Source organism: Juglans microcarpa x Juglans regia, chromosome 8D (genome assembly GCF_004785595.1).
Source record: "Juglans microcarpa x Juglans regia isolate MS1-56 chromosome 8D, Jm3101_v1.0, whole genome shotgun sequence".
Taxonomy (NCBI): domain Eukaryota; kingdom Viridiplantae; phylum Streptophyta; class Magnoliopsida; order Fagales; family Juglandaceae; genus Juglans; species Juglans microcarpa x Juglans regia.
In genome coordinates this window covers 1,133,196-1,146,584 of record NC_054608.1, presented here as the reverse complement: position 1 = coordinate 1,146,584, position 13,389 = coordinate 1,133,196, and the positions used below count along the sequence as shown (strand labels likewise).

Here is a 13,389-nt window from a genome sequence, read left to right as displayed (position 1 = left end):
ATGCGTGAGTCCTGATGATTGGAAAATCAATGGATTGAAAAGTCATGATTGTCACGTATTTTTGCAGAAGTTATTACCTGTGGGAATTCGTGGGAAGCTTACATCTAATGTACGTGTGGCCATATCTGAACTATGTATGTTTTTCAAGGATTTGTGCGCTCGGGTAGTAAATCGAGATGTGTTGTCGAAATTGGAAGAAGACATTGCTACTATACTATGTAAATTCGAGCAGATCTTTCCACCATCATTTTTTGATGTCACGGTCCATTTAGCAATACATTTACCGTGAGAGGTACTTCTGGGTGGACCGGTGCAGTTCCGTTGGATGTATCCAGTTGAAAGATATTTGGGTCGATTGAAGCGCACTGTTGGGAATAAAGCCAAAGCTGAGGGTTCAATAGCAGAGGCCTATATACACGATGAATGGTTAACATTTTGCTCTCTATATCTTCGTAGTGTTGAGACACGATTTAATCGTCAAGAGCGAAATGCTGATCTTGCTACTCCGCCTCCTCGTGAGCTATCAGTGTTTTCCCAGAATGTACGACCCTTGGGTGCACAAAGAGGTTACGATTTAATTGATGGAGAGTTGGGTAAAGTTCGGTGGTATGTGCTAAATAGTTGCCGAGAGATTGATGATTATCTTAGGTATGTCATTTCATTTCTTTGAATAATTATAGTTTTCTTTAAATTAATTAGAATTGTTGTGCTCAAAATATACTTCTTTTGCAACATGTTATAACAGTGACCACATGGATAAACTTAGGACGGAAGACGTAGAAAATATAGAGGCAAGACACGAGGAAGAATTTCCCAGATGGTTTGAAGAACGTGTATGAACTAAAATTATATATATGTTATATTGTGAAATTTTTAACTCTGGATAATGAAATAATAAATATATACTATTTCAATTTATAGATTTTGGAACAACGTGCTCGTGATCCCGGATCAATTTCTTCTGAATTGTATGCATTGGCCCGTGGTCCCTCAAATAGAGCACTTCGATATACTGCATGCAAGGTTCGAGGTTATAGATTCCATACTTTGGACCGTGAACGTAATAGAAAGACTCAAAATTGTGGTGTGTTGGTCGAGGGGAGTCATGGAACAGATGATATTGACTATTATGGTGTCATACGTGATATTATCGGATTGAAATATCTGGGTGGGTCTGTAACATATGTCTTTAAATGTGATTGGTGGGATCTAGGCGGTGGTTGGGTTTCGATACATAGGGATAATCACTTTACGAGTGTCAATACTGCATCTAAATGGTACGAAGATGATCCATTCGTATTGGCTTGTCAAGCTACCCAAGTCTATTACTTGATTGATCCAATGAAAAGTGCTGATGAAGATAGTGGGGAGATAACTTGGCGAGTCGTACAAAAATTTGTTCCTTGAAATATATATGAAGCAGGAACGGGTGCAGATTACGAGAATAGTGGATATGAAGATGACACTCCGATTGTTGAGGCATACCAGGAAGATGGAGAGGGTATTAACTTGTTTGTTGATCTCGGTGCACTCGAGTTGCTCCCCTTGTGTAGAGATGATGTCCCACCCGTACATCTCGACCCGTCTGTATTAAATGATCATTCAATTCAAGTCAGTGAGGAGGAAGAAGAAGAAGACGAGTCAGAAGATGAAGACGAATCAGAATCCAGGCAGGAGGTGGATAAAGATGATGAAGAAGAGGTGCATGATGATGATGAAGATGTTATTGATGGAGATTCTGAAACAAGCACGGAAAATTCATCTGAAGAATAAAAGTACTAAATATTTTATTCATATAGGTGACTATAAAATATCTTGAATTTTCATAATTTCTTCTAATTAATTTTCTTTGATATAATTAATTATTTTCAAGAATGCCGCCAAAACGACAACGAAGAAATGTGCCTCCGCCAAGTCCAAGTCCTGAACCCATTGAGGACTTCCCACTCGAGGAATCCGTTCCTGAAGATCAAGCTAACACAGAAGAGAACAACAGCCAGTTGACACCTACCAGTAAGGAAATATTGTCGTTGATAATTATATATATAGTTAATACTTTTTTCTCAATAACTATATAATTATAATTATAGTATATCTATTATCAGGTAGTTGATGCATCTGCACGTTGCGGTCGTGGCTATACACGTGGAATCTCTCTTGAAAAAAATAGAAGGCATGGTAAACTGAAGATCACAATTCCTGATAATTCCACTGGAGGAGTGGATGATAGTGCAGCAGCGCTTTCCTCCTATATTGGCACAGTAGTTCGAGCTTATGCTCCATTTTATGTGCGCTCATGGCGAGATGTTCCGAATGAGATTAAGGAGCACATTCGAAGTCGTGTGCTGGTGAGTTTACTTTTCAGTACATTTTTTTCACCTAGATTAATATATTATATTTTTTACCTGATTCCCTTATTAGGATGAATTCGACCTCGACTTTGGCCGTAGCGAGGATTTGAGAACCGTGAATGAGTTGATGGCTACACTATTCCGACGTCACAAAGGATGATGTCATGACCACTTTAAGAAGTTTGAGTCGTTGGAAGAGGCTACGCAGTCTCCTTTTCAGCAGATGAAGTTAGATGATTGGAGAAAGTGTTGTGATCTTTTCGCATCTCCAGATTACCAGGTATTTTACATTTATATCTTTTAATTATTTACATTCATATTCGTTTTATATATTATATGTATACATATTACAATTAACATTTTTAATATATTTTGCAGCACTTGAGTTCTACAAATGCACAGAATAGATCCGTTCTGACTGTCCACCATCGTGCCGGTTCAAGGTCATTCCACCGTCTTGCTGAAAAAATGGTAATTAAAAAATTATAGAATTCATTTATTTTCCTGATATTATTTCTGATAAGTACTAATATTATCTTTTTAAAATTGCTAATATTCTCGCTTTGTTAGAAACGTGATGATCCTGAAAACTTTTCCCTCATTCATGTCTATGCTGCTGCTCACACTAATAAGCATAGTGAGTGGATGGATCCTGTCGCTGCAGATAATTATGTAAGCAGTGTTAATTTTGTTAAATAAATTATTTATATAATATTTTAATAGTTTATTTCTTATTTATATTTCTTTTAATACGTTACTAATTATTTACGATCATTACCTTTTAAATTGCAGAGCAAAATGTTGGAGATGCAGTCGGTTTCTGAGGAATCATCTCCTAGTGACATAGACATATTCACGCAAGTGCTCGGGCCGCAGTCTAGTATGGCAAGAGGTTTGGGATGATCTATCAAGCATAAATGTTCATCCTCCTCAACCTCATCGGCTTCACAAATTAATAATCTTACGGCAGATTTAGAAGCTGCACGGCGTGAGAATGAGTATATGAGGTCGAGACAACAAGAGTTAGAGTCTCTCTTAGAACGACAGTCCCATTTAGAGACGCGTTTGCAGGACCAACAGAGAGACCAGGAGGAAAGAATACGCAATGAAGTGCAAGAGCAAGTGCAACGGGAGATGATGGTGCAAATGGAACGTGTTATGTCGTTGCAACAGAATCCCCGTGGGCGAGGGAAAAAGAAGAAATAAATTTTATCAATATTTCTGACTAGTTTTAATATCTAATTTTGTACTTTTTATAAGACATTGTTACTTGTTAATTGGGTATGTAATATGAACAATTGGTATTATGTTTTTAAATTTTATGAAATTAGTATTTCTGATCTGTACGTTCGAATGTAAATAAAAATCGTTCGAACGTTAGTTCACACTGTAACAAACGTTCGAACGTAAATACAATTGAATCGTTCGAACGTTAAACTATACGTTCGAACGTACTCACGCTAAAACGAACAAACCGTTCGAACGGTAAAGCGACTAACGTTCGAACAAAGAACTTGCATTCGGACACTCCTTCGTTTACATTCGAAATAACGTCCGAACATTAAACGCGCTACGTTTGAACATTTACGTTTACGTTTGAACAAATATTCGAACGTTTAATGTAATTAACGTTCGGACGCATTAACATTCGAACGTAAATTTTATACGTTCGAACACGATATCCAACGAACGTCAACTTCCCTCATTCGAACGCCAATCGGTCGGGTATAACGTCCGAACGTTTGATTTTACGTCCGAATGTGATTTTCTGTGACAGTTCATAACCGTCACAAAAAAAGGAACGTTCGAATGTTGTACCGAACGGAACACTTCCAACCGTCACTAAAAATATTTTTTGTGACGGTTGAACAGTAAACCGTCACCAAATGTTTTCTGTGACGCACTTTAGGTGACGGTCATGGTGACGGTTTCAAACCGTCACCAAATATGTTTAGTGACGGTTTGCCATTTTTTTGTAACAGTTTTCTCTGTCACAAAACACACATTCTGTTGTAGTGTGATAAGGCAGAAAATCTCCATGATGAATATGATGTTTTTAAGAGATGATCCTTGCATGCATGCCCGGATAATTCTAACGTGCTAATTAAGGGTATTAGATTTGGTTTATCTCTACTGTCAACACAATCAACGTCTGAAGCGGCACCAGTTTCTACGGTGATCATGAGAATATGATCATGAGGCTTCAAAATTATGTAGACAATTAGTACTAGATCATATATGTGGCAACGTTTGGATTAATGTCGACACATCATGATCAGATCCATGCATAGTGATTTTGCGTACATACATGATACATATATAGTACTGGCGATCTGGCTTTCAATTTGGGAATAAAAATAGAGAAAAATTATAAAAGAAAATGATTGAGAGGTGATGGTTCGGAGGTGGTGGCGGCAGCAGTACACGCGAGAGGCCGGAGAGAGAACTTCTTGCTTGAAATGAGTGGAACCAATGACCAGCTCATAGCGTACGTGATCATATTCAGCAACAATAATTGTTCCGACCATAATATACATAGAAATAGTTATTTATTTATTTTTTCTTTTTAATTAAAGTCTCAAATTTCTCAAAAAAAAAAAAAAAAAATCTGTGAGCTCTGTTGTTATGAGTACATTGGGGATTCCACGTCCTGCATCATGATCTCTTGCCGAACTAAATCCAAGACATGATGTTGCCACCAAATCAATGGACAATATTCCATCTCAACATCCCATTTTTTCTCAGAATTGTCCCATCCACATCAGTTTCAAGCTTGAATTAATCCAACGTACGGATGGATCATATGGGAAGTTTCTTGCAGGGACGCAGGCACCGACTTCTGAGCTTGTCCGGCCCCTTCCCCAAGTACGTCAATAATGCATGGCATCCATGAAACTGCTCACATGTGAACACACGTACGTATTTGATTGATCATTGTCCGATACCAAATACCCGACGCAACAACAAAAGAGAGCCAAATCCTCTTGTGCTGAAAGTATTATGTACCATACACTATGCAGAAGTTAATTAGCTTAAACTGTGAGCATATTCGACATAAATGAGAAAATGGGGGACAGCATACAAACTGCCATCGAGGATCCACTTAGTCCCAACAGAAACTACTCAAAACTGATCAATATCTTTCTCTTAAACAAGTTCTCATGTTTTGTAGGAAGAAATTAGGGCAATTAGTTCGCCATGCATGCAGTTTTGTTCCTTTTTCTTTTTCGGAGGTGGAGCAGCTTCAAGTTTTGTATGTCTGTCAAAGCTTTTCCTCGCTTCCATGTTTGAGCAACGCCCATTACCAAGTCACTCTAAGCTTATTAGGGCTCGTTTGGATATTGAGATGAATAGTTTTAGATGAGTTAAATAAAATATTGTGAAAATATTATTTTTTAATATTATTATTATTTTAAAATTTGAAGAAAATTGAATTGTTTATTATATTTTGTATGAAAATTTGAAAAAATTGTATTGATCAGATGAGATGAGTTGAAAGTGTTTCTGTATCTAAACGGAGCCTTAATTTGCCCTAAAGTTATCACTTTCTGCATTAAATTCATGATCAATAGAATTATGATGATCTGCTTAAACAAAGCTAGCTTACATTTTCCTTAGTTTACATTATCCTAGCTCTTCTCGATCTTCAATGGTGTGGGGCTTTAAGGAATCTTCAATATAAAAACAGGTGACAACTAATTCCATCATGCGCATTATGAAGCATGCCATGGATGGAAAAAGAAATGTTGTATTAGTATAGAATGTTAGGATTAACATGCGACACGCACTTGCAAACTAGCTACTTTACGGTCACATTTTACAAAAGAATGAGTCGACACATGATATATATGCGTGACAGCAAGATATATAATCCTGACTCATGGGGGCAGTTGTCTCTTACGTACTCATGTTCTGATAAAAATATGTTTTTAATGATAAATAAGTAATTCATCTTTTGTTCCCACAACAACCCCCCCCCCCCCCCCCCCCCCCCCCCCCCCCCCCCCCCCCCCCCCCCGGCGGGGGGCGGGAGGATCATCAGTAGGTTAATTCATTCATTAATAAAGAACGGTGCCTTTACAGAACGTGTGCTCATGGCAATTGGCATGCCCCAATTAATACATCAGGACCCATAAGGGATCGATGCAGACCGTCATCCTGACACACACGTATATAGAGAAGTTCCAACTCAAGGGTGCAAAAGCACGTTGCAAACTTTGGAGAACAAACAAAAGAGGGCACGGAAGTCAAGGCACAACCAGTAGGACCATATTCTCGAACGACATTCCGGCAATAATAATTTAGTTCAATTTAAACGTGCATGTGGAATTACATGCGCTCAAAGATCACCACCAACTTTTCCAGGCTCCTAAGGACAAAAAGTTGCTTAGATTTGAGGAAATTACACGCCCTAAAGTACCACGCCTTAGTAAATAATAAATAATCACTATTGAAAAGAACAGATTAGGTTACTTCAATCGTGATCATGTGCGTGTATTCGGTGGACAGAGAGTCCTTTACTTCTTTACCTTTCTTTGATCTTCTTTTTTCTCCTAGCTTTGAAATTATTTTACACGTTTCTTTAATAAAGCCGGTCCATTGTATATTAATGGACAGCTAGCAAAAGAAAGCAAGCTTTTTAAAAATAGCTTCTTTGGTCAAAGATCAGGAATTACTACACGAATTACTTAATTTAGTTCATAAAGGAATTACTACAGGATTGCCAAATTTATTTTACATAGGAATTACTACAAATCAGGAGAGCTGAAACGACTATTTGCATTATTAAAGGACCACTCAATGACTTTCCAAAACGACAAATATCTTAGATCTTATTGAAATCAGACTTCACGCGTTGATTCCGTAGACATTGAAGATGGGTGGGGCAGCTTTCTCATGAAAACTAAGAACAAATAGGCAAATGAGCTGGGGGTGGTAGGATGCTTGTTTCTTTGGTGGGCCCATTCTTCACAATCAGAACAGTGTCCATACCCCAAGAAGCATGCCGTTCCAAATGGCAGTGCATAAACCAAACTCCTGAAGATCAGGTGATCACCATGTCATTAACCTGCATCTACTCATGTATAATGTATCTATAAAATCAGAGGGAGAGAGAGAGAGAGACATATGGTACATACCAGGATTATCGGCAATGAATCTAATTGTAGCCCACCCATTCTTAGGAACGCCAATTGTGTTAACTTTCGGTGGATCCTTCAAATTATATGTTTTGGGGGAAGTGGTCTCGTTGTAATTGCCATAGCCCGTCCCAACCAAATAAAAGCTAAAACCATGGAGATGCATCGGATGATTCTCCGCATTCCCAACATTAGTCCCTTGGAAAACTATTTCTACTGCAGCCCCGTACTTTATCAACGTTACATTTGTACCTAGGCTTGGATATATTGTGTTATTACCCACATCTCCTGTGTAGTTGAATTCATAGGGTGGCTTGTTGGGAAAATCCTTGGTGAACACTTTCGGCAAGCTCCTGAAAAAAGTAATGAGTTACAAAATTTAAAAGTGATTGCATTTCTCACCCTATGAAGCGTGAAAAAAGACACAAGCGTCTAGGGTAGCACTGGCTATATATGTACGTACCTGTAATATGCTTGCAATACATCAATCTTTGGAGTCACGAAACTTATATTGTTTAAGCTTGCAGATAACCTATTACCATTTGGACCACTACACGATGCATTTGCGCAAAGTATCTGGTTTACCGAAACTGCTATAATAATTCTTGTGTCTATTTTTTTCGGGACATTAATTGGGTGCTCGGGACTCGCCAAAGCCCTTATGCGAGTTGTGAAATTGTCTGCAGCAGCCTTGTCAGTAGCATTAGGAAGAGTCGGATATGGAATAGAGGATGGAAGAGTATAAGTGCCGGTATACTGGAGAATCGCGGAAGTATTGGAACTGTCATATGGAGCACCAGAGTCAAAGAAAGGAGAAGCAGCCATGTAATAGTGACTGGGAGCTTGGTTTGCTGTGAGCAAGATGTCCATGGTTTGTCCTGGGGTTATCATGATGTAACTGGTGGTTATGGGTTTTATATATGCACCATCTTGGGCAACAACTGTGAGGTTGTGCTTTGCGATTCCAAAGAACATTTCTTCATTCATCCCAGAATTTACTAGACGAAGTAGATATGTCTTGCCGCGTCGGACTGGCAAACGATATGTTGTTTCTGTAGCGTACGTACATCAAGATATGATCAGTATTACATAAAAATTTCCAAAAATTAAAGTTAAACGAGAAAATTAAATCAAGTTTTGTTTCTGTAGCGTACGTTTTGCATTTTATTCTAATATATATGAATATTAGTAGGGATAATTTTGTACCATTAGAGCAATTATTTGGAAATCCTGGTTGGCCATTGATGGCGTAGGCATTTGATGTTTCCGGATCACCACCGGTTGCAGTGGCATTGTCAATTATCTCCTTGACATCTCCGTTAAACCATTCCGCTGCAGAACCAAAAAAAAAAAAAAAAAAATGGAAGAAATTAATTAGACAAAAACTAGATCTTTCCCGATGGGATTATGTGAAATCACCTGGAATGGTGTAAATTATATTGTACCGAGTATAAGCACTTGTTCGGCATAGGGTTTGGGAAAGGGATAACTGGTTCCAAGTTCAGGTAAGATGACAATGGCACCATGGATTGTGGCCCTGGACCAATCACTATGAGCATGCCACCAAAGTGTTCCTTCTTCGTCTGAAAATATAACCTCATATGTGAAGTTTTTTCCTGGTTGAATGGGACACTGTGTGATGTTCTCGGGACCATCCGACCAGGGATTTCTTGGTTGCTTCACTCCGTGCCTAGAAAAGACAAAGTATCAGTTTTTTTTTCATGAGTACTAGTGAGTTGGGATAACAAGGAGTTAATTTTTGGACAACGTCAAATTAGCTAGCGTTCTGCATCGCCGATATGACATTATGCCCGCCATGAAAGCCGAAGCATCCCCTCATTTAGAAACTTTATCAGCTGCTCTCGAGCCCCATGACTTGAAACTTTAATTACACAAGTATCCAAGCCAGAATGCCACAAACGCGCGCAGGTGGTCGAAGCTTCCCGTCATTAATTTGCATGAATGTAATGGTCATGTTGACTCTATAACGAGCTTTTTGCTAGACGTTGAATAAACTTTTTGAGGACGAAATTATTAAGAACTTGGGTTCCTCCGCCCTTCCCACAAACATGTCCCAATCATCTCTCTCTCTCTCTCTCACACACACACACACACACAGTCATTACCAGTGAATAGTAACTCCATATTCTCCATAATTGTGAACATTGACAAATGCTCTGTCGCCTTTACGAATATGAATGGTCGGACCAGGCCATTGGCCGTTTACAGTGAACATGCTCTTTGTTGTACACAGTCTAGTAAAATTCGTCTCCCTCAGCTGCAACCAGTGGATCACAATGATATTAATTACACACACACGCAAAGATTAAAAAAAAAAAAAAAAGTTCTAGACCAAGCCCTCTGCCAAATGAACATCTCTGCGCAGAATATTGAAAACTAAACAAATGATAATGTATTTAGCATACATACATATATGTGTGTGTATAAATCGATAGTGACTAATTATTTCTCATAATTAAGCTGCGTGCAAGTAGTTCAGTTAAAGCTGTGCCAAGTTCGAGATCGACTTAACTACAAACATATAATCATATTGGGAATGATATATGCACTTACAATAAAGCTGTAGTGGTGGACGTTGTAAGCCGTGCAATGCGGCGTCGCATTCAAAAACAAAAACCCCAGGATACCTAGGATGAAACTTATCTTGTTTATTTCCATTCTCACCAGACAGGAAAATACTTTTTCGATATTCAATCTCTTTCGATCTGTGACTTTCAGCCGGCCTTTAGAATCAATTTATAGAAAACCAGCTACTAGGGTTATTATGGTCAAAAACCTATACATCCACCTGAAATTAGGGGTTAAAAATGTCTCCGAAATTATGTGATGAGAGTGAGATGAGATAAGAATTTTGTAAATAATAGTGAGCTAAATAGTTTGTTTTATGAGATTTTGAGAAATGAAAGATAAAAAGTTGAATAAAAAATATTATAAAATTAAAATATTATTGGAATATAATTTTTTATTATTATTACTTTTTGTAGAGTTGAAAATGTTGAATTATTATTATTTTTTTTTTAAGTTTGGAAAGTTATAATGATTAGTTTGAAAATATTTTTGTTTGAGTGATGTTTGAGAAAGAATGAGAATCATGAGATGATATGAAAATTTTGGAATGAAAATTTGAAAAAATTGTAATGATTAATTTGAAAAAGTTATAATATTGATTAGTTTAAAAATTTTATATTTTAATTATATTTGAAAATAAGATGAGATGAAATAAAATAAAATAAAATAAAAATTTTATGTCTCATCTCATGCCGGCCCAAACCTGCCGATCCCCTTGTTTTATTAATTAGCAGTAGAATCAAAACATAATTTTAACGCTCGATCAACGATAGATTTTATTTACTTGTTTTATGTAAGATGAGTGATCTTACATATTAAATGAATAAGATCAAACGATTAATTTTAATTTCGACGGTTCTTCACGGCCTAATGTTTTACCTGTCTAGTTTAACCTGTTTTTAACGAGGCGGTATTAATTCCAACGTAACTCCGCTGACCGAGGGTTTTGGATCTTGAACCCTGCATTGTAAAGACATTAATACTGAGTTTTAGAACCTTAAAAGACAAAAATCTATCTGAATTTCAATATAGAAGTTGAAGAAGCTTCTTGGTGGGAATATCGGCCCTGAACTTTCCTCGATGGGTCATCACGGATATATAGGTGGTATTGCCAGTACATGAGGACAGGCTCGGTTTAGATATATAAAATATCTCATCTCATCTTATCATTATAACTTTTTTAAACTCACCTACAAAATATAATAAATACTTAAACTTTTTTAAATTTTAAAATAAAAATAATATTAAAAAATTATATTCTAACAATATTTTATTTAACTTTCAACAAAACATCTCATTTCATCTCATCTAAACTACGTAACCAAATGAGGCCTTAAGCTGGTGTAGTTGGTACGTCCGTCATTACTTCTTTTCAAACTTAAAAAAAAAAAAACAATTCAACTTTTTCAAATGATCTCTAAATAAAAATTATATTCTAACAATATTTTAACTTTATTATAATTTTTATTTAACTTTTCTCATTCATTTCCTAAAACTCAAAAAATACTCAATTCAAACTATATATTTCATTACTATTCACAAACTATCTTACTATTATTCACAAAATTCTCATCTCATTTCACTCCCAAAAAAACCCCTAGTTTACCAAGTTGAACGTACGATTTGATATGGGATTATTTTGATCCTCTTTTGGCACGTGACGTAATACTTGATTATAAAATTGTTGTGCCATTAATTATTAATGTCTTTCTTAGAGTATTGGTCCGACCATAGCGATCATGTTACGCATAGATTAATTAAATGACGTTTATAGATAGATTAATCTTTAATTACTTAGCTCGATTAAAAATACAAGCAGAACGAGACAACTGTACTCACGTGAATTGTCCACTTGCCAATATCCCTAATTGTTTTAAGATAAATTCTATTTACAATCTTAAGTGGAGGACTGCGTATATAGTCCCATTGATGAATAGAGGTAAAAAGAAAAAAAAAACATCATTTTAAAAATGATATTATTGTAATTTTAAAATTTATTTAAACATAACTAACTATATGGGCTTGTATGAGCAGTCTCCATTGGGAATTATATATAGACTAACTCTTATTTTAATTTTGATGTGTGTGTGTATATATATATATATATATCATGCTTTTTCATTCTATTAATTAATATATATTCTGCTTTTAATTTTTGCTGATGACTCCCCAAAAAGTAAATCTTTAAGCAAAAGAGACATGAGATCATATAATCATCATGTTATAGTACCTCATTAATTCCCAGTTAATTATGATAAATTAAGGTGCACTCTTTAGAAAGAACAAAAAAATTATCATCTTGATATATTATATTGACAGACCCGGGTCATGACATTATCAACAGTAATGCTTACGCGTGTTAGCTATGCGAGACGAGATTTGAAGACCAAGATCACAGGTATATATGATCTTTTAATTAGTTTAATTTTCTAGTCAAAAGAAATGAACAACATCGATAGGCAATTACTTTCTTTTTCTTTTTGATCTGTTTTTTAATATATATGATCTAATGGGCAGTAGGATATTCATTTCGTTGGTAAGTGGATTTTCTATCATCATCATTATAATAAATTTATAATATTTATCTTATTTTAGATCTTTTTTAAAATATATATATATATATATATATATTAAGCTAGGCATTTAAAAGTTTTGGAGCCTTGCTAGCTTTTTTTGGAGGCCTTAGGCAACTGCCTAATTAATGGGCCCGGCTAACCAGCATTGAGCCGGCAGTACTATCTGGTAAATGGTGTTAGGTGTATACCTCTTTTGAGTGACTGCATGCAATAATCAAGATGCTAAGAGGCCGTACGTAGCTCATGCTTATTCAAATTTCAAACGCCATGGATGAGAAGAAGCAAGCACATTAATGCTGGTATCATCCTCTGTTCTACAAGTTATATATGCATATATATATTCTAATTTTTCATCATAATCATTACATACTAATTTGAATTAACGCAATAATATATATATATATATATATATATATATATTAGGTTAAAATTTATTGATGTTGGTTGGCTCCTATTGTCTTTGTTACAAGATATATATATGTGAGTGTATTAAATTAAATTAATTTCTGCAACTTTCACTACTGATCGATCGGATAAGGACAAAGATAAATGCGGTATTGGTTGCCATGATAACAATAATAATGGTTGGCATCACTCGATCGGTGTGACATGATTTGGTAGATTCCTGGCAAAAAAATTGTTAAGATGAGCTGCTTGGCTCTATTAATACTACTGCCCATTCTAGCCCAAGGTATATATGATCGAACCTGACATATATAGGGCATGCGGGTAACA

General features: G+C 36.1%; 1 protein-coding gene across 1 annotated transcript; it reads right to left on the bottom strand.

Annotated features, from left to right (window-relative positions):
* Window positions 1-7,060: 7,060 nt before the first annotated feature.
* Window positions 7,061-10,240, bottom strand: LOC121243063 (laccase-14-like). The gene is made up of 7 exons (XM_041141124.1): window positions 10,064-10,240; window positions 9,616-9,767; window positions 8,935-9,179; window positions 8,696-8,821; window positions 7,953-8,541; window positions 7,490-7,842; window positions 7,061-7,388 (listed from the first exon to the last, which is right to left on the bottom strand). The coding sequence occupies exons 1-7, from the start codon at window positions 10,166-10,168 to the stop codon at window positions 7,255-7,257; spliced, it is 1,704 nt and encodes a 567-aa protein (XP_040997058.1). The 5' UTR covers window positions 10,169-10,240; the 3' UTR covers window positions 7,061-7,254.
* Window positions 10,241-13,389: the final 3,149 nt, after the last annotated feature.

Excerpts from the sequence above, each read along its gene's own strand:
- LOC121243063 (XM_041141124.1), bottom strand. The coding sequence starts at position 10,168 with ATGGAAATAAACAAGATAAGTTTCATCCTAGGTATCCTGGGGTTTTTG. Across the intron at positions 9,180-9,615 it reads TATGGAGTTACTATTCACTG|GCACGGAGTGAAGCAACCAA; the intron begins GTAATGACTGTG and ends TGTCTTTTCTAG. Across the intron at positions 8,822-8,934 it reads CGAACAAGTGCTTATACTCG|CGGAATGGTTTAACGGAGAT; the intron begins GTACAATATAAT and ends TTGGTTCTGCAG.